Source organism: Vigna umbellata, chromosome 1 (assembly GCF_029865625.1).
Source record: "Vigna umbellata cultivar VRB3 chromosome 1, Vumbellata_1.0, whole genome shotgun sequence".
NCBI lineage: Eukaryota > Viridiplantae > Streptophyta > Magnoliopsida > Fabales > Fabaceae > Vigna > Vigna umbellata.
In genome coordinates, this window is record NC_142165.1 from 8,701,326 (window position 1) to 8,725,206 (window position 23,881).

Sequence of the window (23,881 nt, forward strand, 5' to 3'; positions counted from 1 at the left end):
TTGGATATCTCGATTGCTTGGTGAGATAGATGCTGCCTTCATATTTTACAACAATTAGAATTTTTTTGTACTAGAAAGCTAACTTTCGTGCTGTATGTGTAAGCTACATGCACTTACATTTTAGTGGCTGAGGATTTAATAAGGAGCTCAAGAGTTGTTGGTAGCATGCTATGATGACCCTTCATATAAGTAATGATCTTTCCAATTAATTCAAACCCCAAAGCAGGATAAGACCATATAGATAAACATGGTATGATGTGTATATGTCTTCCCTTTGCAATTTATATACACTTTTGAAATATTATATATTTAATTTCCATCTTTCAAGTTAAGTGCGTATTGATTCAGTACAAGGTTGCCACATTCTTTCATTATAGTTAAAGATTATTTTAATGTTCATTCATATCTGCAGGCTATTGAAGTGGGAAATGGTAAATGGCATGGTTCAGTTGGTGGCATAGTTTGTTCGTCCATTGAGTTTGGAGCTTGGTCTCTCAAACTAAAAAGACTACCTGAATGGATGCCAATGGTGGAAACATGCACTGCTTTCAGCCTTTCAGGTTTCATGTTTCTTCAACAAGACAGAGAAAGGTCATGGATCAGGAAGAGGTTGATCATCGCTTAGCTATGTTTATGTAATGGAATTAAAGAGTGTCAAATTTAATATTATTAATTCAATTAACTAAACTTTTTAATTCTAACGAAATCATAATCAGGTGTACTGCAAGACTAAGTAATTTCTTATTTACTAAGTTGTCATATTTCATTGAAGTAGAGTCAATTACACACTCCTTCTTGTACTTTCTTCACAAATTAGTTTTTCAAAATATATTACAATCTTGCAGGGGTTCAATTACTTTGTTGTTGGACTGGTTTGGATAATTTTGTTGCTGAAAGTCATATGATACAGTCATTAACATGTTTCTAGTGTGATTGTTTCAACCATTTCTTTATAAGTTATGTGAAAGGGCTTTGTGTCATTTTCTTTGGGTTTCAACTTGGGGTGTGGCCAACTGTTTACTTGTAAAGGAATTCACTCACCTTATTCTGTGAAAGAACTTCCTTAACTTCAACACATGAAACACTGTGCCCTTTCATATCCTTTTAGTTCAGAAGTTCTATGACTTAGAAAAAAATCAAAGTGCAAATGATAATACCATATGCACCGTATAATCATCCTATCAACTCACTCCTCCTCATTAAGCGGTCGACTCTCACAAGAGAATGAACACTTCCTTAACCCGAAGGAGCATAGACCGATCAGTCACAATTTCCATAGATGACCGATCGATACCACACATTAAAACTATCAACATAAATCCAACATAGTAAAATATGTTTATGGACTTGTACATAAATCCAATATGATTAACAAAGTCTCGTGGATCGTAATTAGATCAATTTTAATTAAAAGTTCATCTCAAAATCTATAAATACATAGTTAAGGTAAGAAGGTAGATGATGACATTTATTATGAAATTAATATTATACTGTGATTATCAATAAGATTCTTTAAACTGACTTGATTGTCGGAGTGCTTTTGAGTGTTCGACCTGACATTAAACAAAAGAGTTTGATAAAAACAGTAACAAAGATTGAAGGTGACATAAAGAGACTTGTGAAAAAGTGTGAAGGAGTAATTCTTGACCCTTTATCAAAAACACCAGCAAAGAACTAAATAGTCTTGCAATTAATGGGGGTATAAAAATTTTGTCTTTTACAAAAAAGTTATGGTTTAATCCTAAACCATGTGTGGTTCTGGATAAACTAACTTCATGTAACTCTTTTTTGTAAATTGGTTGAACATACAATAATTTGTCTTTTACCTTGTTATTCCCCTATTTTTAACTCCTGGGTCCCTCCTTTTACTTTGCTTACTGAATGAAGGCAATCAAACTATTGGGTAGGATGCTTATTGCGTTGGTTGGTACCTTTTTCTTCTGTGGCTGGCTGCATTTAATCTTGCAGCATACATATCCCAATGCAAGTGGCTGTGTAATGTGTTTCTTTTAATAGTTAGAAAGGAGGTGGCATCTCTTTCAACCAAACTTCTTAGTTCGCGTTTCAAATCTATACAAGAAAACAGTTAAAAGCCCTTAACCGTGAATTGATTACCATATATGTGAGGTATGAAGATAGCCTTTTCAGCAGTGCTGATGAATCAAAATCTTCAATTGAGAAGGATTGAGCATTATTTAACAACGAAAAAAATGAGATTTGAACATCTTGGCAGCGGAATTGATTTTAATGAAGTACAAAAGCAGCATCTTTTGACAAAGAATCATAAAAACCACATTGAAAAAGATGCGCCGTTTGAATCATTTAGTTGGTTCTGATAGCACAGGATAGTGCGTGTAATTTTCTGTGCTCTCCTTAACCTTTGAAACATCCAATCAAGGGTGAAGTGGATGAGCTGAAAATCATAGCCCAACCATAAAAATTTCATGTTGATGACATGTTCAAGTCTCTCTCTAAATGTGAATTAATGAATCATTACCCGCTGCTGCAATTCAACAGTGCTTGGTGTATCTTCTGGAAGAGAGGATTAGACCTTCAACAGGGGAAAAAGATGGGTAAGAAAATTTATAAAACATGCTTTTGATAATAAGAAAAAGAAAAGTGTTTTTGCAGCTGAGAAGTATTTTTCAACTGAGAAGGGTTTCTGTCGGCTGAAAATTGCATAAATGTCTTACATCGAAGTGGACAACTAAGGGCGACATTGTGTAGCATGCAAGAAAACTTTGTAACGCTTAAAATACATGACCAGCATTATTTTATAGTCACCTACCACTTGTAAAACGACATAGCATCATAGATTTTGTTCCATTATAAGGTTGCTTGGTCATGTGTTAGTATTCAAAAGAAAGGAGACTAACAAGGGCCAAGGAAGAATTGAAGAAACACACAAAAACATTAACTTCTCAAGTGAATGGAGTCACGCCTTCTGCCAATATTTCTGGTGGCTCTTTCATTCTCACCATTTGTTCAATCCTTGGTGCGTCATTACAAGTTTAGTGTAAGTACTTCCTGTGTGACAGTGTCAAACGCAAGTGAAAATTACTGAAAGTTCTACTCTTACGATAAAAATAATATCATTAATCATGATTAGCTAGCCATTTGACCAGTTAATGTTGGCCAATGTGACAGGTGATCTTGAAGAATACCACACAGCTTTGCTCCACGAAATCATTTGTCGCAGTCAATGGACAATGTCCAGGGCCAACTCTCTATGCAAGGGAAGATGATACTGTACTTGTAAGGGTCACTAACCATGTTAAGTACAATATTACAATCCACTGGTGAGAATTTTTACACCTAAATAAACACCATGAAACTTTAGAAATTTGGCAATAGAAAAATTTACTGCATCATAAATTTTGAACCATCACAGGCATGGAATCAAACAGCTTCGAAGTGGATGGTCTGATGGGCCAGCATATGTCACTCAATGTCCGATTCAGCCAGGGCAGAGCTTTGTCTACAACTTCACCATCACAGGTCAAAGAGGCACACTTCTCTGGCATGCACACATCACTTGGCTAAGAGCCACAGTGTATGGTGCCATTGTTATATTACCTAAACGAGGCATTTCTTATCCATTTCCCAAACCAGATAAAGAAAAGATAATCATTCTTGGTAAGTTTCCTGATAGGATAAAATGTAGAAAGTAAAATTAATCTTGATCACTTGTACTTTATATTGTTTTGTATGATTTACAGGTGAATGGTGGAAATCAGACGTTGAAGCAGTGCTGAATGAGGCTGAAAGTTCTGGTCTGCCACCCAACATATCAGATGCTCATACCATCAATGGTCATACAGGACCACTTCCCGGTTGCAATTCTAGGGGTACTGATATTATAGACTAACTACTTATTTTTCAAGAATTTAATATTAACAACAATGATATTCTCTACTATTAAGTAAATGACTAAAATAGTGTGAGAATTGATGTAAAAGTCTTCGTAATATTGAAATTAAGAAAAACTAAAATTAGCTATAGCATCAATCATGTTATAGCTAAAGTAAAAATACAAAAGAGAAAGAAACAGTTTGTAGATGTTTTGACAGATGGTGAAATACAGAGCTTAATCAAACTGTGCAGGTTACACTCTACATGTCGAAAGTGGCAAGACCTATCTTCTGCGCATCATAAACGCTGCCTTGAACGATGAACTCTTCTTCAAAATTGCGGGGCACAAGCTGACAGTGGTTGAAGCAGATGCATCCTACGTTAAACCTTTTGAGACAGACACAATATTCATGAGCCCTGGCCAAACCACCAATGTCCTATTATCCGCCGACCAAGGTGTTGGCAAGTACTTAATAGCAGTTACTCCATTCATGGATGCCCCCATAGGCTTCGACAACGTTACTTCCATTGCTACACTTCGCTACAAAACCACACCACCTTATCCCACAACAACTCTGACCACCATTCCTGCACTGAATGCAACTCCTTTAACAACTCACTTCATCGATTCCCTTAGAAGCCTTAACACCAAAGAATACCCTGCAAGAGTTCCATTAACCGTCGACCACTCCCTTTTCTTTGCCATAACCGTTGGCCTTAATCCATGCGACACGTGTCTCACCGGGAGCAGGCTTGTCTCTGCTATTAACAACATCACCTTTTTGTTGCCGACAACATCACTTCTTGAAGCACATTACTACAACGTCAGGGGTGTTTTCACAGATGATTTCCCTGCATACCCTCCTATTGTTTTCAATTATACTGGTACTCAACCGGTTAATATTCAGACCAACAATGGCACAAGACTGTACAGATTGAATTTCAATTCAACTATTGAAATTATTCTCCAGGGCACTGCAATGATAGCTCCAGAAAATCACCCCTTTCATTTGCATGGCTACAATTTCTTTGTTGTAGGGCAGGGACTAGGGAACTTTGATCCAGAGAAGGATCCGTTAGCCTTTAATCTTGTTGACCCAGTTGAGAGAAACACCATTGGGGTACCCAATGGTGGATGGGCAGCAATCAGATTCAGGGCAAATAACCCAGGTATAGTTACTAATCACTTTCTATGTGAGTTTGTTTGTGCTTCAAAATTTTCCCATGCAATTATTATGCATAATTTATCTACAGTGAGTTTGCTGATATTTGTAAAATCTATTACAATTACCGTACGTGAAAATTAAACTTTATGATCAACATGTAGTTCATGTTGACTAAATTGATGTTTATAATGTGTGAACTGTGAAGGTGTTTGGTTCCTGCATTGCCACTTAGAAGTACACACCACATGGGGACTTAAGATGGCATTCATAGTAGACAATGGCAACGGTCCCAACGAGTCCCCGTTTCCACCTCCCAACGACCTTCCAAAGTGCTAAAGTTTATCACGTAAAAGGAACGAAATTTGGAATCTGAGAGACAACAAGAGTGTACATTATTACACTGGAGAGGTGATGTTACCACCCAAGGGGAACACATCAAGTTCTTTATGGCTGTTTCTGAAGTTGGATTTGTAGCAGAGATCAATAAAATACTTGCTGTAGATAATTCAGAGCTTTTTGTTTTTCTATTGTCAGTTTGGGGTTCATAAAATGTGATGAATGTGCTTTGATGAAACTTCAAATTGTTCAAATGGCTTTTCTAGAATTTTCATATTAATTTTTTCTTATGTTCAGCAGCACCATCTTTTTCTTCAACAGTGCTAGGCTTGCCATCGTTGATATTTTGGTAGTTATGTTGGCAGCTTCTGCTTTGATAGCATAAAAAGACAACAAAAGATAAAACATCGCGCCAGGTAGGGGTCGAACCTACGACCTTCTGCTTAGGAAACAGACGCTCTATCCACTGAGCTACAAGCGCAACTTTGAAATTACCCAGCATATCTTATTATATAATTGTTCTTTTGATCATAAGCAAGCAATGGCTATGTATGTCATAGTAGAATTCTCATCATCTATATTTTCAGAGTAGATTGAAAAAGTTATAGTCTTATGCTTCTATAGATTTTGTTCTTATTTGATAAATTAAATTATAAATTAATTTGACATGCTTACACGAACAAAATGGTTTGATTCTTAAATTTTATACTTTATATGAATGTTTTAACATATATCTGAAAATCGTACATAATTTAAAGTCAAAAGTAGTTTATTAACAATATGACAAAAATATTAAATGTCAAAATAGAAAATATTATTTTTATCTAGAGGGAATTGTACCTTTCCGCTAAAAAAAGTTTGTCTATTTTATTATTTTTACACTTAATTATATGTAAACCCTTTTGAGTATGTAATTAGAATGAAAATAAGAAGTAGCACGTGTGACACTTAATCCCAATGTTAACAAAAACCCTTAAAATTCTTTCCATTCTCTGCTTTAAAATCACTACACAACCGCTAAGAAATCCAAATCTTATTCCTTATCTCGTTGGATACCCTGATTCCTACTCTCTAAGTAGCATCAGTTTCCACTGTATATATGTACATGTATGTGTTTGATACATGCATTAGGTTTTAAAGTTTGCTTGGTCACCAAGAAACGACAAAGAGAACCTGTTTCCAACTTTTCCATTGTTGATCGTAAATAGTCTCTCTTTTCTTTATTGGATCGTAGCTTTATGCACCCTCTTCCTCTTAGGTTCTCAAACTTTTCTCTCTTACCGTGGACCTCACCTTTGTAGGATCACCTTAGAAAAACCTCATTTTCTTTGGTGGGGGTGAGAGGTTCTACCTTATTCCTGGTTTCATCCACAAGACAGCAACATCTATGTTGTTTTAGTTTCAGAATTCGTCAGACTCTCACACCAAAATTCTGGTACAGCATGATTTTTCCAAGATTTTGTACGAATCTAAAAGGTATGGCTTTTGTAGATTCTCAACTTTATCTTGATCATACGCGCAAAAGATTCTGAAATCTGTGCGCCTAGTGATTCAAAGCTCTATAATTTCTTCTTGTTTGTGTTTCTCTCCTGTGTTTTACGAGCACCCCTTTCGAGTTCCTCTCCTTTTCCATCTCTTTAGGGACTTAATTGAACTAAAGCTTTTTGTATGCTTGTGGTTTGAGGTATGGAATTGGAAACCCTGTACCCTCCTTGTTTTATGCCAGATTCAAATTGGTTCGTGGAAGAGAGCCAAAGCACAGAATGGAGTAGGGAGGATAACAAGAAGTTTGAAAGTGCCCTTGCTATATATGACAAGGACACCCCAGATAGATGGTTCAAGGTGGCAGCCATGATCCCTGGGAAGACTGTGTTGGATGTGATCAAGCAATATAGGGAACTGGAAGAAGATGTGAGCGAAATTGAAGCAGGGCGTGTTCCAATTCCTGGTTATCTTGCCTCTTCTTTCACCTTTGAGCTTGTTCACAACCACAACTATGATGGAAGCAGAAGAAGACCTGCAGCTGTCAGAGGTTCTGATCAAGAGAGAAAGAAAGGGGTTCCCTGGACTGAAGAGGAACACAGGTGAGTTTCCCCAATTTAAACATCATAATCTTGAGTTGGTCTACTTGTTTCTTGTATACACTTGTTATTGATTGAAATCTTCTGCTGTGATGCTACTTTTTGAGGTATTTCAATCTCTGTCGTTTTTGAATTGCAGACGTTTTCTGATGGGACTTCTCAAGTATGGTAAAGGGGACTGGAGAAATATTTCTCGGAATTTCGTGGTGACAAAGACTCCCACCCAAGTTGCTAGCCATGCACAGAAGTACTACATAAGGCAAAAGGTTTCTGGAGGAAAAGATAAAAGGAGACCCAGCATCCATGATATAACCACTGTTAATCTTACAGAAACTGCTGCATCGGATAAGATAAAGTCTCCGTTCATGATTACACCGCAGCAGAAGCTGAATAGTATGTCAAAAGTGCAGTTGGACTGGACCAGCCACTGCAATGATGGATCACTCATGGTTTTCAACCCAAACAGAGACAACTTGTTTGTGTCGTCTTCATCTGATATCATGGCCCTGAAAATGCAAGGCCAGGATCTCTATGACTGTGCTTTACACGAGGCTTATGCCAAGGTAAAAGTTCCAGGTTTCGGCATGGCTCCCAGAGACTTCAATAATGAAGCTATTTTCGGTATTCATGCACTGTAGTCACAGACAACCCTGATGAGAAAAATTCCACTGCATTAGATCATTGTTCTGTAGGATTAATGTAGATGACCTGAAGCTCGCTACCTACTTAGTTCATGGTTATTGAACATCCTAAAAGAAAAACTGCAATCTTCTGAAGTTTTCCTCTTTATCTTTTTAGTCACAGTGATCGTGTCTATTTCTTTGGAGACCCAATCATATGATGTACCATTCAGGCATGCTATGTCTCAAAAGCAACATGACGAACATCACAAATAATTGAATCCTATTATCACACGCTGATTAATTAACATGGGTTCAAATATCAGAACCTTTCATCCTTATCCAACAAGCTATAAATTGAACGGCATAGTGACACTAGTCAAAGAGTATAGCACAAAAAATAAGATATTGTAACCTCTAGTGCCTTTGAAAATGAAATAGTAAAAATATTATGTAACTGCACGATGGATCTTTCCAGCATCAAATCCCATGAAAGAAATAATACTGGTAAGACCAGAATTTAATCCAGATAAAATATTAATACCATCTTCAACTCAAAATCATAAGATAATAGATTTAGGTTTGCTGATGTGGTAATTCTTTTGCGCACTTGGTTTGTGTGAGCAATAAGGCCAAGTTGACCATGTTTGATTAGCATCACTTTAGCAGTCGAATCCGAGTTTGCATTCCACTTTGGCAGAATCGCATGCTTGATTGGGTGAGAATATAAATAGGCAGATTCACGTAAGCATGCACCAATGCGGTTCACACTATCACAGTGAGCTTTTATTTATTTTGATTCTGGGCCAATCAGCTTCTTCCTTTTCTCTGATATTTCTGTGCTCGCCAATCTCTTTTTCGCTGGTGGCATCACTTTTGCGTTTGCGTTGTTCCTTCTTTTGCTAGTCTCTCCAAGCATCATGCTTTGTTTTGATTCTTTGTTTTGCTTGAGAACCCCATAGCATATTCTACTCCCCCCATACACTATCAACACATTTTTCCTCACACTATAACTATAACCCTTAAATCTACTTTTCTTCCTCTTTTTATTTCTTTACAATAATTTAACTTTACAAAATTACAAAAAAAATATTAAGCGAAACTATTACCAGGAATAAAGCAACCGACCTTGGACTATAATTGCAGATTGGGCTCTTCAACTTCTGGAAGGACTATATTCATCTGTCTTCATGAGAATAAGCATATATATCTCTATTCCAGACTTTAGATTATAAATGTTTCTTCTTTTTTTCTTCTTCTTCAAATATTAGTGGTACTAGGAGTTTTTAATTCCAAAATATTCTTAACTTTTTTTTAATAATAACTTAAAGTTATACCGATAGATTCTACGTCATTTCTTCCAAGTGTATGTCACTACCTATAAAAGGAAAGAACATGGCATATGTGCAAAAAACAAGAAATAAAACATATTTTTGAGGTAGTCATTTTTACGGAATTGATTCCTAGAAATATAAATTAAAATAACTGTAAGATCCTATAAACCAACTAGCAAATAAGAGCAATTTAGTTTAATTATTTTCAACAATTTTTTTTTGTTTTTCATATATAATACAATATTTAGCAAAATAATAAAATTATTACTCCTATAATAGTTAAATTCATTGAATTCACTATACTTGATCTATTTTTGTACATACCCACTTTACATTTATTTCATTTACATACTTTTGCCTCTTTTTTTCAACTTCATCCTTTTTGAAAACTAAGATTTGTAGAAAATAACACGTCTGGACAAAGAAATAGCACATATTAGAAAAATACGAACCTAAACATATTATGTTTATTCTTTTTTCTATTTTTTAAGTGTTTATTTATATGTATTTGTAATCTATAAATATTTTACACTGTGAGTCAATTACCATGGTAATAAAAGTCAACGTGTTATGATATTTACTTTATAAATATATACTCTTTAATTTTTTCTTTCTCACTTCACATACAAAATTAAATTATATATTGAATATCTACCAGCGAAAAATCACGAATGTTTTACTAAATTAATTTTAATATGTTCGCATAATTTATGTTTGTATGTTCTTGTCTTAAATTTGTTATAATATGATTAAGGTTAATTATTACATCCGAATTGCTTGTTTTGAAGTTTTTTTTTTACAGTTGTCCTCAAAATAAATGAGATTACTAAGTGTATCATATAATAAAATTGTGACAACATGCTTTTGAGAAAATGTTAACAAATTTCAGAAATTGAATACAAAGAGAAATAAAAAGTGGCATAAATGAAAATTTTATGAGGTAAAAGGTAGTCTAAGAAAGATTTTTAATGCCTTTAGTAACAGTTTGAATAGAAGGATATTCTTAAAAATACAGTCTGAAGAATAAGGATTAGTTTTTTAAACAAGAAGGATTAAATTCTAATTTACCTTAATCTGTACCAACGAGTTGATTTTATTATATGGTCATTTTAAATGTAGCTACAGTTGATTTTTAAATGAGTGAGACACTACATAAAGAATAAAACTGAAAGTGATGAAGTGAAGATAATATCAATAAAAAGCGTGCAGTAATTAAAAGAGTGAATTCTAAATTTATTACTTAATTATTATTATGTGAATTTTATTATTATATTTTTGAATCATTTTGTCATTGAACTTCTACCTTTTTTGTATATTTTCCTACTTAAGCTTTTACTCCAGCATATTTTATCATTATTTTTCAATTTTTATATAATCATCGTATATATAACAAAACGAAACTGTTTGATAAAAATTGAGATAAAAATATAGCAATCAATTTGATAAGGTGTATAAGAATTAAAAATATATATATATTATAATCAATTAGTTGAAAGGATAATATAAGCTAATTAAAATAGAAAGTGAGAAGATAATGATTCAAAGGGACATATGTAATTTCGTGGAAGATGTATTGACACATATGAGTATCTATAGTTTAAAAATTAATAAATTTAATTATCAATATTAACTATAATGTAATAAAATAAAATATAAGGATAAGATTCACACGGTTATACTAATTAATAACTGTTTGAGAATCAAAATCTGTTTATCAATATGTGTCAAGTTGTGTATATTATTATATGATTATAATAGTTAGTAAAGTGTTTGACATCCAACACCGAATAAATATACTTTGAAGAAGATAAGTCCCACCCACAAAAGTCTTAAATAATAATAATGTATGTTTAAGGACCCAAAATAATTTAAATTTATTTTAAACTTGGAAATCTTTGTACAATGAAATATTTTATACAGTCTACCAAATCGCATCATGCATGCGTCATAATCCACAAAACTTTATAAATACAATCTTATTGAACTATAATGCTTAATTGGAGTTTTGTCCCGTTGGAAAGAAAATTAAAATATATTTTCTCTCTTAAGAGATCGTATTTTATTATTAAAAATGGAAATTCCAAATTTAACATGAATCAAAGATAAAGACAAAAATCAATTACGAATCATCAGTATAGTGGTCTTAGCCTTAGGAACTTGGCAAAAATCAATTACGAATTTTTTTTTAAAAGTATTTATTTTTAATTGAAAGTGGTCTTGGCCTTGGGAAGCTGGGAAAAAAGCAATAAGCTTCCTAAAATAAACTAGACGGAACACGCACGAGGATGTTTAATTTGGATAGGTTTTCATTAGTTGTGAAATGTTTTGATTATGTTTTTAATGACAATATAATAAAAAATATGAGTGAAGATTTTATTTTGTTTTTTTATATTTATTTATATTTTATTATTATTATTGATGTTTATTGTAACATCCCATAAATACAGTAATAAACCATACAATAGAATAATCACATTAATTAACATATCGGTTCAGTCTTACATTAAAGTCGAGCGTACGTTCATGGCCGAACGCCTTACAAAACGAGGTACAAACATTAGAGATGTACAATATAAGCATAACTGACCGAACGGTTTACAAAGCAAAAATACCGAACGGTTATAACAAGCAAAAGGGAAAGTGATCGTTCGAAGACAACACACTATACTAGCTAAACTATACAGCGAACCGAACGTACTACCGCTCGGCCTTTACTTCCGCGTCAACGTGATTCTCTTCCTCCAAATTTTCTTCTTCTAGCGTCTCTTCCAGTAGCGCGTCTCCATCTGCTCACATCCACACGGATGATCATTGTAAAGACAAGACGGACGTACAGATACAGGACAACACGATGAAAACACAGGGTAAGCTTATTTGATTTAATTCAAGTAATAACATGCATTTCTCACATTCAAATATAACAAATACATTTCAATATAAGATTCAATCAAACCCTGATACTAGACTGACTGTCCGGACTATATGAGTCTGTGTAGCTACAGGCGTTCTTGCACCCGGGTGATGTAGTAACTGGGATACACTCAACAGCTGCCACCCGAGGTTAGCCCTATCCAAAGTACCCCTAAGGAATAGGACCTCCTGCCGTTCCCACACATGACCTACCCTCCTCTACGTGAGGACGAGTACTCACGGAACATCAGGATGAACTGCCAGCATTAGCATGCCCACAGTCATACTTTACAAAAATCCAATATTCATACGAGAGTCGTTCCTCCCTGGAACGCTCGTTCATAATTCCAACACATTTCATTCACATCATCTTCTTATTTCATACATAATCATTCTCAATTCCATCTTTCATTATCACTTTTCTCAAATTCATCTTTTATAATCTTTCACTTTATTATCATTTTCATCTTCAGTTCCAAGGGCATAAAATACCGAACGTTCAGCCCTCGTCATAACGAGGACGAACGTAAGGAACGAGTCCGAGAATTCTCTCGTTCCAGAATAGAATAAAACCGACTACTATAACACCGTATATGACGAACGTCATTTACCACTTGAGTCAGTTGAATGAACTGACTCTCGTAAGTTCAGATCAATACTCAAAGAATAGTTTAAGTACAGAGGCTCTAGGCCGGATCCAATGGATATAGGCCCCTCAAGACGATTAAAGAACCATACTTAGAATAATTCAATTACAGAAACCGACTGTCAGTCAATGACCGAACACGGTAAAAGGATTTACTGAATTTGGACGAACGTTATTTCCACAAGTTTAATAATTAAAGACGAGTACGAGCGTTCGGTATAAGACCGAGCGCCACTCATAACGAACGCTTTGGGTCGAAACCCATCACTGATTTGAACTCATGATAGAAATATTAATATTAATTAAATATAACACGAGATGGTGAAGAGAGGGTTTAAGAATGACTAAGTGTCCAGATATATGTTTACAAGTTTCTCAATTCCTCACATAACACTCGGGCCATCTAGGCTTGGCCGAACGCTCAAACGTAGAACTATTATAAAAGGGCGTTCGTCCTCAACTAGAATTCTTCCCAAATGAAAGAATTCAATTTCAAAGAAGTTTACTTAGAAATCACCGAACGGTCAAGGACCGTTCAATGACGAACATTCATTATCATAGGGAATTTATATTCAAAGTTTCATTTACATTAAACTCATTTCTCAGCATAAAATTTCATATTTTCAAATACTCATATCATAGCACATTTCATAATTCTCATACATCAGCTCATAATCATAACCATATACCAAAAATCAAATATCACAAATTCATGCTTCATACAACTCACAGAACGTCCATACAACACAATACAAACATACGAATTAAATTGAATAAGCTTCCCTTACCTCTTAAAGTGAACGAACGTACTAAAACACTCTTCGTCTGACTGAGTTTCCTTCTACCCTTACGTTCCACTCCTCTTTAAACTAATTTCAAGCATCCAATAAACCAACAGAGACTCAGACAGGATAACAGCATGCAACCGAAGCTGGGTTTGCATGTATTCAGAAAAACGGACGGATAGGTCATAAGGAAACTTACCAGTTTCGGAACTCAGATCTGTTCGGTTCAAAGTGAAGCTTGAGACGCCGGGAATGCTTCCACGGTGCCTGAACGGTGATCGGAGTAGAGAAAGGTAAGTTACAGTAGAGAGAAGGAAGGGTTTTCTAGAGAGAAGAAGGAGAAATGGAAAGTCAGAGTTTGGAAGGAAAAGGTGCATGCAGAGGAGAGTGGGCAGGATTTTCAGAAAATCATTTTTTTTTGTCTGCCCCACGTCCAAACGGACGTGTGCTCTCCTGTAGACACCTGTCCTCCACTATTGATTTTCGAATCTTCCATTCTTGACACCTGGCGTTAGTGCATCAGAGTTTGAGTGCGTTTTTAATGCATCTGAGCAGGTTTTGGGGTGCATTTTAAAGAGATTAAACAGGTGGGTTTTCCGAGGTCTGACATTTATAGTATTTCTATGTAATTTCTTTTTGTTGATATTTATATTTTTTTCTCTAGTCACTTATGAATAAATTTTGATTAAATGCTCTTATTTTGATTAAGTAAAACATGCTATTTTTTTTAATAGCGATAGCGCTCTTGTTTTATATGACTTTAATAGATGCTTTTATAACTCTTTCAAAAATATTGTTGCTGTTGATGTTTATAAAGTTCTCTAACAATCATTTTAGTTGAGTTAGATCATTTCTAGTATAAATTTGGATATTGTTTCTCTTATTCCTATACTTAATGGAACAGAACATATAACTAATTTTCATCCTATAGCATTTTCTATATTTTGTTTCAAAATCATTACAAAAATTCTAGAAGATAGATTTGCAGTGATTACTAGTTAGATTATTTCGTCTAATCAAAATGGTTTTATTAAAAAGAAAAGTGTTAAATATTATATTTGTATTATTTTTTAAACTACTAATCTTCTATTTAAAAAGTTAAGGATGGTGGTATATGTAACCATCAATATTATATAATCAAGGCTTTTAATATTATCAATTAATATTTTTTAATTCAGATGTTGAACTTTTTTGTCTCTCCTTTTTTTTTTTAACAAATGATTCCCAATAACTTTGAAATGTGAATATAACTCAAATTAAAATTTATCTTAATATCCAATATGACTTTATTTGAAAAAAAAATTATTGGTTATAATTAATTTATATTTAAATTAAGAAAAATTAAAAAAAAAACTATATGAAATATTTTGGCTAATTAGTTTAAATTTTATTTCCTTTTTTTAATCTTACTTTTTAGGACTTTTATCATATTTGTCGGTATAAAATGGTAACACTATTTTATTTCCATTGTTGTCGACCAAAAAAACATCTCGTATGCCATGAATCCATAGGTTGGCAATTTAATTAATTCAACATGTTAAAAAAAACATCTTCCTTTTATAAGAAGAAACTTCTTGAAAGTAAATTACTTTATCTATTGCATCTTCGGTTCTTATTGTTTAGAGCAATGCCAACGAAAGTAGTTATAAACTTCTTTAGTACGTCCTATCTTCTCAACTTTTTTTTCTATGTACTTTCAACTTTTCAACCAACTTTTCACGTTGAATTAAATATAAACTCTCACATTATATTTTTAAGAATTTATATTATTACGTCGAGTAACATTGTTCGGGTTAATTATCATATATTTGAAATATTATTTGTTTTAGAGTCTAATTTATTATGATTTTCTCTTTAAAAGATGTCTCAAAATATGAAAGGAGAAGTAAATATTTAAATTACACTTTACCTCAATTCCAAAACAATATAAAATTATTAAATGTGGTAGAAATATAAGTTCTCAATAAAAATCTAAAAAAATTACTAAATATCCTCGATGGAGAATTTAAGATATCAAATGCTCTATTATTGACCCAACCGTAAACATTAAATGATTTTATTGAGATCTATATTTATGTATCAAGAAGAGTTTCCTTTTCTTTATCAACAAACTTATTGTCTAATTTTATTCTTTGACTAAAAGTTTTTAAAAATTAAAATAAACATTTTATTAATTTTACTCTTTAAATAACTGTTTTTCAAAATTTAATCCTTATTTTTATTTAACCATTTTTTAAAAATTAAGATTTTTTTAATTATAAAACTTCATACAAAATAAATGAAAGTTATTTATAATAAAATTATAAAAATTATTTATATTTAATTTTATAATGATAATAATAATAATAATAATTGTATTACTTTTTACTATCATATAAAAAAAGTGTTTCCACTATTAGTTTTTAAAAACATTATTTTTATTCATAATCTAAAACAAATAACATTAAAATAATTATTAATGTAATTTATTAGATAAGTTTAAGCAATCAATTACCTTAATAAGTATTTTATTATTGTTTATATCCAATCTATTAGGGAAAGAGAAAGGTTAATATTGTTATATTTATTTTCTTTGTAAACTTTTGTACCTTGTAGTGAAAATTTTAGAATTCATTTTCCACTTTGTTTTTCCTAATTTTGATCTTGATTTTATATTTGTATTACTTTTCAATTTTTTACAAATAACTAGTCATCAAATCTAAATACACTATCTTTTGGACTGGTGTGAGCATGGAAAGAGAAATAAATGAAGGGGAAGTGAGTAAAAGATGAAGTTATTTGAGTAAACGGAAGTGAGTAAAACACAAGTCAAAAGTTTATTATCTTATTTGATAGATATGAAAGAAAAAAATTAAAATTAATTGAGTTATATAGCTAATAACCAAAACGTCCTATTGTATGCTAATACAATAATAAATAAATAAAATAATAAGTGAGTTTTGGTGACACATAAATATTTTGATTTTAAGCAAATGTAAGATTAAACTTATTATGTGTTAATTACCGAAAAAAATAATAATAAAATTGAAGGGCATAATTCTTTGTCGAAGAAAAATAGGTGTATGTATATAATCGATTATGAGAATTACCATAATAGGTGAATTTGTTGTAAGAGAAAAATGGGAAGGAAAGCTAAAGTTGAGGGTAGAGGAAGAAAAGAATGGAGTGCAGGAAGAAAACCCTTACAGTGATAGGTCTTCATCAAATGTAGATGGGCTTTTATGATTTTTATGATGAAGTTTTTATTTCGATTTTGCTTTTGCATTTGACCGTAGCACCTCTTTTGCATCGTAAGACTATTGTTGGGAGTTGTGTCTATTTGTCATTGTATATATGAGATTAAAGTCTTGTAAAGATCGAAAAAGTAATGTAAGTTGAAATAAGATACAATGTACATTTTTTATTTATTTCTTTTTACTGTCTCAATTATATTTATTCAAATCATCTGTATTTTCATGAAAGAAACTTAATAATTTCGGCATTTTGAACCGCAGGTTTTTTATTTTTCAACCCACAACCGGTCCTTTTTCCATACAACGGTGATTGGACAGTATTGATGGTGTAGTGGTCACTAAAGTGACAGCACCTGATTGCAAGTTGGGGGCAGAAAAAGATATTGTTATTTTAAGAAAAGACAATTTTTAAAATTTTGAGAACAGACATGTGTAGATTACTGTGATCAAATATTAATAAGCTCACCACACACTCAGATGCTAGAAAAGAAAGGAGGAGAATTGAACCTACTATGTCACTCAATATCTGATCTTAACTCATGGGATATATGTGCGAAGCCCATAGCTTTTTTATAAGCAAAGTTCATCACTAAAAAGAACTGAATTCTTCATGGTGAAAAAATGATAGTGGGCAGCGCAGCTAAAATAAAAAAATACAGAGAATTCAGTGGAAAGGGAGATGTACAATTTTTTTGGGAACCCCAACGAAAATTGAATCCCTCACTTGACAGGACGATAGAAAACTTACGCAAGATTACAAAATGGAACAACGAGGAGAAATACGAAGATAGAGACAGTAAGAAATAGAAACAACCCCATGCTTTATATTCACAAAATTGAGCATCTTCAGTGGAAAGGGAACTACCTTCTGCAAGAGTTTATAGGAAGCCAAGAACACGAGCTTATTACAAGCCTATCGTCTAGGAATTACAGAGAAAATTGAAACCCTCTAAACTAAAACATTGTCAACCACTTACAAAGTACAAACAAAGATTTGAAGGGAAGAAAACCAAAAAAATAAAACTTGGGAAAGATTAAGAAAAAAAAATGGTATTTACAGCTTTAAGTGTCAACATATGTTGCAGTATCCAAAGGTATAACAGTATCTGGAAAATCTGTTCTTGGGCCAGCAAGGGAGTAATATGCAAGAATATGAGCCGGATGCTCAACAACTACAGGTTCTTCCTGTTGATTGTTCACAACGACGCGTCTAGAAGGAATCAACTCAATGTTCCAATAGGGCCGAGCCATTGCCAAAAGATCACGCCCAGAAGGAGATGCTCCATACCCTTGAACCCATAGGTATCTCAGAGAAGTTAGTTGAGTTGCAGCAACAGCTAGTGCATACTCACTAAAAAAGGAGCATCCCCTCATTTCAAGCTTCTGAAGACTGGGGCAGCCCTTAGAGAATTCCAACAGCCCTTCGTCAGTCTCTCCTACATACCCTAGAAGCATCCATCTCACGTTTGGGCTGTATTGTCCTATGTAACCCAGTCCCACATCGGTCAAGCCCCCAGGTCTCAGATACAGAGCAAATCTTCTGAGCTTATCACAACCCCTCAGTAAAGCTCTCACTCCGTTGTCAAGTGGCAAATCAGTTATTTTCTCTTCACGGTCAAGCAAGACAAGGCGAAAATCACAAAGGTTTTTCAAGTGAGTACCAATGTGTTCTAGAGATGCATTTGAAATGTCGGATACATAAACGGCCAAATATTCCAGATCTGGACAGCCATGTGACAAAGCAATCAGTCCTCTTTGTGAAACAACACCTTCTTCATCCTCCATTCCTTGATCATCGTCACCTCTTTCAATCCGAAGCCTTTTAAGCTTCCTACAACAGCGAGCAAGCACTTCTAATCCTCTGTCTCCAATCACGTTCCTTGACTGCCCATAAGGAACAGTTATTAATTGATTATCAATATTTCAAATGTTGATTAATTCAATATAAACTATTGTCTCTAAGTAATATCCACTTCCATTGTATTGATTTTATTAATTTTACAATTTCATGTGCACTTTAAACTACGTATCTATTTCATTGATTTTATTATTTTTACAATGTCATGTGTGCTTTAATCTATGTAAAGCGTTTGGGCTTGTGGAGTATACTTAAATCAAGCACTAATCAAGAGGTACATGGCTAAAGGTGGAAGGCTAGATCAAAAGAAATTAAGACACCTAAAACAATCGTCGCAAATATAATGACAGAATGTTGGAAACTTACCTCAAGTACTTCCAAGTTGGGGCACCTCTGGATTAACGTACAATGGTCCTCTGTATCCAGCATTGCATACAAAAGATCCAATTTTTTCAGTAAGGCTGCATAAGGGAACACTATGGGCATTTCATTCTTTGTAATATATGTCAAACCCAAACGACTTAATTTTGCTGGCAATGATATAGCAGCGTACTTCTCTGATTCTTCGTTGTAGGAACCTCCACAAAATTCTTCTAGAGCAGATGCATGTCGAAAGAAGTTCACCAAATCTAATACTTCACAATCAGTAATTTTCACTGAGTTTAAGTTGGGGCAGTTTCTGGCTATAAGTTCAAGGTCCTGGATTCTGACATTGGCAATATCAGTCAAGTAAAAATTTAGGGTCTCAAGAACTGTATTATTCAAAGCAAGCTGATGGAACCAGTCACCATCATTCTCAACAAGTGAGCTTTCCTCTAAAAGCAAGATTCTCAAATTCCTGCCAAAAGGAAATTTCACTGTCAGAGCCACACAAATTTATAATGACAGGCATACGTTCCATACTTGGAAAATCAATGCCTAGCCACAAGTTACCATTTCTCCTAAATGAATACCTTTAGTTTGGATGACTAGGAAATTGGATAAAACCGAAGTCAAATGAAAGACTGAAGTTTTTTAAATCCTCCGATAACATTTCTTTTTTATATTACTTTACATGAAAAAGGTATTAGCATTTTTTTATGTTAGTCATCAGTCTAAAAGAAATACTTAAAGAATTAAAAAGTGAATTATTTTATTAAAAAGTTTAAAAATTTGTTATTAATACAATAGTTCCCAATAAAAAATCTATGTCAATAATTCTTTAACTATTACTCTCGAGATTTGTGATTTTCAAAACTACATTTTCAATAGACTGAATGCATTGATTTATTTAACACTTTCTAAAAAAATTATAGAGATAAAAAGCGTGAAAAAATTTATACTGGTAGTGAAAATATTCTTTATATTAGAACCAATAAAATCATCAATTTCATTTCTTTCTCAACAAAATATTTCTATTTTTATATTCTTGACATCTAACAGAATCTTATTCTATATATAAAATAAGTATTGATAGGAGAATATTGTAACTTATAGTGTAATTAATGAGTGCAAAAGAGTATAGGCTTGGAATTGAACGCATCTTGGAATGAGGCAAGTTCTAGGTAGTAAAATCAGAATAAACAAGTTACAAAAACAATTATATCTAACTACAATAAAAAATAAAACACAACCGAGATAATGTAATTAATGACTGCAACAGAATATAGACTTGGAATTAAACACATGGAAAATGAGGCAAGTTCTTGCTAGTAAAATCAGAATAAACAGGTTAAAAGCATAATTATAGTATTATAATTAGATGTGAAAAACACTTTTCATTTAATAGGGATTGGAAGTTGAATTATGTGTCATCAACCTTATGCGTGTTATGTCCAGACTAAAAGAAAGGAAGAATACAAGTTTAATTCTATTTCACAATATTATAGTTAAGGATTCAAAGCACTTCGGCAATTATCTTCTTCAAAGGTTATAAGGTATCGATGCCTGGTTTTAATCAAAAGTTAAAGGAATTCCATATTCTTCTTGTTCTTTTTTCTTTTTTTTTTAAAGGAACTTCATCTTCTTTACACTAACTCATCAATTATCAATTAATAAGGTTATAAGAACTTGTTGGAAACTCCAACAGCATTTAATGAGCCAATTCATTTCAAGTTCATAAAAGACGGAGTAACTCTCACATCTCCTCACCACTAACAAATAATACAGTAAAATGGCACATAGCATCTTATGGAAAAAGGATAGGAAAAAAAAAATCTTCTTCCAAAACAATATATGAACTGCAGAATAAGTTTCAGGATTTGAAAAACCAATTAAGACACCACGCGTGCCATTACAAAATGCCATTATAAAGCATTAAGAGTTTATAAAGCCAAAACAGAAATATTATCTCAATTATTAAAACACCTGACTGACGTTACCAATTAAAAAAACATTGTCCATTTTGATGCACAAATTAATTATGTTATCATTCTTGTTCTTTGTTCATAAGCTGAATATAGGGTTTCTTCAAATATACTAAATCGAACTGATAATAGAGTTTAATTTCTATTTACAGTCTGAAATATAGACAACAAACTAGGAATGTATCAACCAATTAAAAACAATCACCAATATGATTGTTACATATATAATAAAATCAATAAATTTACTATAGGTAGAAATTTATGTTTGAATGACACAGGTTGTAAATAGGTTGGTATGATTTTAATCAACAACCATTCTATATATAGAAACTTATGATAGAATTACACTTTCATGTAGTAGTCCCAAAAATACATCAAATTACCAATATGCATTCATTTTTATAGTTTCCGTGAATTCACCAAACTTGGTAAATAGAGTAAACAGAGCTAAACGTTATAAGTGGTAGTGTCTAGTAAAAGTATTTACTCAAGTTCAAATAATTATTTCTTTTTTTGAATGGCACCATCCAAAATCAGCCAACATTAAATGAAAAACACAGACTCTCAAGCGTGAAACTGCTCCATGAATCAGAAGCATGAACTGGTTTTCGGAAGCAGTCTACTCGTAACAATAACATAAAACAAGGTAATGAAAACAATAAAAAGAACCAGCAACAAACAGAATGATTTGCCCAATATTTAGGTGACAAGCAGCAAAAACACAGTAAAGAAGAAAAGAAAAGAAAAATCACCTGCAAAAGCGACCAATATAATAAAGGCCATCCGTGGAGAATCCGGAGCACTTATCGAGCTTGAGCGCCTGAAGTACGTGACCACGCGAGCAAGCAAGAACCTCAAGATCGGAATCTGTTACAATCATGCGGCGAAAGTGAAGTGACTTCAAGCAATCGAAGTACTGAGAGATCTCTTTAACCCACGGTGTAACGAAACCTCCCCAATCCTCCGGTATGAGGTTGAACATAGCTGCCCGGGGCTTCCCTTTCAGCTCCAGCGACTCTAGGTGCGGGAACCGCCTCCGGAGCCGGTCAGGCGTGGTCGTATAGCAGAGCGCAATCGTGACGTGCTTCCGTGTGAGCGAGTCGAGCTCGTACCACCGGTGACACACCTGCGACACCGCATCCCTGTCCTTGGGGTCATGGATGTACGGCATCACACAGTCAAGAACCACATCCGATAGCTTAGTAGCAGTCGCCATCCGGCGGGCATCCCGATCCTCCATGACGGCCGCAGTCTCCGGTTCAGTAGATCTCAAATTCTTGGATCGGTCCCGTTCAGGTCGAAAAAGAGTGCCCAGGGATTATGCTACACGTGCGAAAAGCGGCGCCGCCAAAGATGTGTGGGAAAAGAAGAATAACAGAAGAGGAAGATTCGAGAGTGCGATGAACGATGAAGATAAGAGGATTCAGGAATTTTGCACTGAGAACGAGCCAATCGCATCGGAACCGTACCGCTGAAGCAGCCAATCGGAGAGGATGAAAGAAAGAGGGTAAGGGGAAGACATAGCAGAAGGGTGAGTGAAGGGACGGTAGAGATTGCGTGGATGTGGAAGTATCGGACGGTGACAGTTGGAACAGTTTGTGAGAAGGGATTGGATCGGACCCTATTATATGAGAAGAGAGAAGAGAAAAAAAAAAAAGTAGGGGTCAGGATTTCAGTACCAGTTGTTTTTATTATTATTGTTATGTAACTAAAGTGGAGGAAGCAGAGGTGAGGATGATGGGTGATAGACCAAGGTAGAAGCTAGAAACCCAACAAAACGACAAAACTTGCCCTCTCACTTCCCAATAATGTAAAAACCAACTTCTTCAGGGACTCAGAAATAATTATATATATTATATATTTTTTATTTTAGATTTTGTGCCTGCGTTCTTGTAGGGGGATATTATAAAAAAATGTTGGAGCGGCTGTGTGGTCTGATGAATGATGCTGCACTCAAAACTAACTGAATTTGAACAAAATGATTACATGTGGTGGGTATCTCATGAAAAGATGATTTTAGATTCGAGAAAATGTTTAGTTAGTCAAAAAATCGTTTTCGTTACAAATTAAATATATTAAAAGACCACTTCCAATGACATTTACTTGTATCATATATCAATTTTGATTGGTACTTCATGTGCCAAACAGTAATTATACCTAACAAATATTTCTATGACTACTCTATAAATTTACTTTTCTAGGGAAAACGTCGCTCCAGGATCTGAATTTTATTTTAAATAGCCACTTGTTTTTAGGTTCAAATGAGATTGTTTTATGAAATAATGAAGAAACATCATGATTTGGGAAATTATGACGTGGGTTTTGGGGACAATTTGCATGAGTGTTATGTTATTGTGATGAGCTAAAAGCCCTCGGGAATAGGAAAAAAAATGGATGTTATAAAGAAAACATATCATTTTATAAGATTTTTTAAAAAAGAAAACTGTACCATATTCTTGTCCGTTATCAGAAAACCAGTATCATATGAAGGAACAATTCTTAGAAATTTTGTCATGTACAACATATCCGAGCAAACATCTATTCCCCACTACATTTGCAACTGTTGGAAGCAGCGTCTACCTACTCCTCCTGTATTATAAGTCCAAACTTCAAACTTCAAATATGGACCAAAAACCATTTCAGAATGTGCAGGCATAAAAGAGAAAGAAAAAAACTTTCTCTATCTTCTTGGTTAAATTAGAAATTAAACAAACA

General features: G+C 33.7%; 3 protein-coding genes, 1 non-coding gene and 1 pseudogene across 5 annotated transcripts; 3 read left to right on the forward strand and 2 right to left on the reverse strand.

The window, feature by feature from the left end:
* Window positions 1-173: 173 nt before the first annotated feature.
* Window positions 174-686, forward strand: LOC148204535 (uncharacterized; annotated as a pseudogene).
* Window positions 687-2,873: 2,187 nt separating this feature from the next.
* LOC124841976 (laccase-4-like) lies at window positions 2,874-5,634 on the forward strand. The gene is made up of 6 exons (XM_047318363.2): window positions 2,874-3,016; window positions 3,148-3,299; window positions 3,392-3,636; window positions 3,720-3,848; window positions 4,105-5,022; window positions 5,224-5,634. The coding sequence occupies exons 1-6, from the start codon at window positions 2,930-2,932 to the stop codon at window positions 5,352-5,354; spliced, it is 1,662 nt and encodes a 553-aa protein (XP_047174319.1). The 5' UTR covers window positions 2,874-2,929; the 3' UTR covers window positions 5,355-5,634.
* A 128-nt stretch (window positions 5,635-5,762) lies between these two features.
* On the reverse strand, window positions 5,763-5,835 carry TRNAR-CCU (transfer RNA arginine (anticodon CCU)). Its single transcript has one exon. It is a non-coding gene; the product is annotated as a tRNA-Arg (tRNA).
* A 576-nt stretch (window positions 5,836-6,411) lies between these two features.
* Window positions 6,412-8,291, forward strand: LOC124841973 (transcription factor DIVARICATA-like). Of its 2 annotated transcripts, none has more exons than XM_047318358.2 (3): window positions 6,412-6,830; window positions 7,081-7,438; window positions 7,575-8,291. In XM_047318358.2, exons 1-3 carry the CDS (start codon window positions 6,797-6,799, stop codon window positions 8,071-8,073), a joined length of 891 nt encoding a protein of 296 aa, XP_047174314.1. In that variant the 5' UTR covers window positions 6,412-6,796; the 3' UTR covers window positions 8,074-8,291. The 2 variants fall into 2 exon arrangements, with proteins under 2 accessions (XP_047174314.1, XP_047174313.1); XM_047318357.2 differs by having other exon boundaries at window positions 6,413-6,830; window positions 7,039-7,438.
* A 9,476-nt stretch (window positions 8,292-17,767) lies between these two features.
* Window positions 17,768-22,847, reverse strand: LOC124841967 (coronatine-insensitive protein 1-like). The gene is made up of 3 exons (XM_047318352.2): window positions 21,919-22,847; window positions 19,188-19,659; window positions 17,768-18,847 (listed from the first exon to the last, which is right to left on the reverse strand). The coding sequence occupies exons 1-3, from the start codon at window positions 22,404-22,406 to the stop codon at window positions 18,026-18,028; spliced, it is 1,782 nt and encodes a 593-aa protein (XP_047174308.1). The 5' UTR covers window positions 22,407-22,847; the 3' UTR covers window positions 17,768-18,025.
* Window positions 22,848-23,881: the final 1,034 nt, after the last annotated feature.

Bases quoted from the DNA above. Each gene is read 5' to 3' on its own strand.
- LOC124841967 (XM_047318352.2), bottom strand. From the start codon at position 22,406: ATGGAGGATCGGGATGCCCGCCGGATGGCGACTGCTACTAAGCTATCG. The intron at 19,660-21,918 runs GTGATTTTTCTT...TCCTTTTGGCAG, and splicing joins TATATTGGTCGCTTTTGCAG to GAATTTGAGAATCTTGCTTT. The intron at 18,848-19,187 runs GTAAGTTTCCAA...CCTTATGGGCAG, and splicing joins CCAACTTGGAAGTACTTGAG to TCAAGGAACGTGATTGGAGA.
- LOC124841973 (XM_047318357.2), top strand. From the start codon at position 6,797: ATGATTTTTCCAAGATTTTGTACGAATCTAAAAG. The intron at 6,831-7,038 runs GTATGGCTTTTG...TTGTGGTTTGAG, and splicing joins ATTTTGTACGAATCTAAAAG to GTATGGAATTGGAAACCCTG. The intron at 7,439-7,574 runs GTGAGTTTCCCC...TTTGAATTGCAG, and splicing joins TGGACTGAAGAGGAACACAG to ACGTTTTCTGATGGGACTTC.
- LOC124841976 (XM_047318363.2), top strand. From the start codon at position 2,930: ATGGAGTCACGCCTTCTGCCAATATTTCTGGTGGCTCTTTCATTCTCA. The intron at 3,637-3,719 runs GTAAGTTTCCTG...TATGATTTACAG, and splicing joins AGAAAAGATAATCATTCTTG to GTGAATGGTGGAAATCAGAC. The intron at 3,849-4,104 runs GTACTGATATTA...CAAACTGTGCAG, and splicing joins TCCCGGTTGCAATTCTAGGG to GTTACACTCTACATGTCGAA.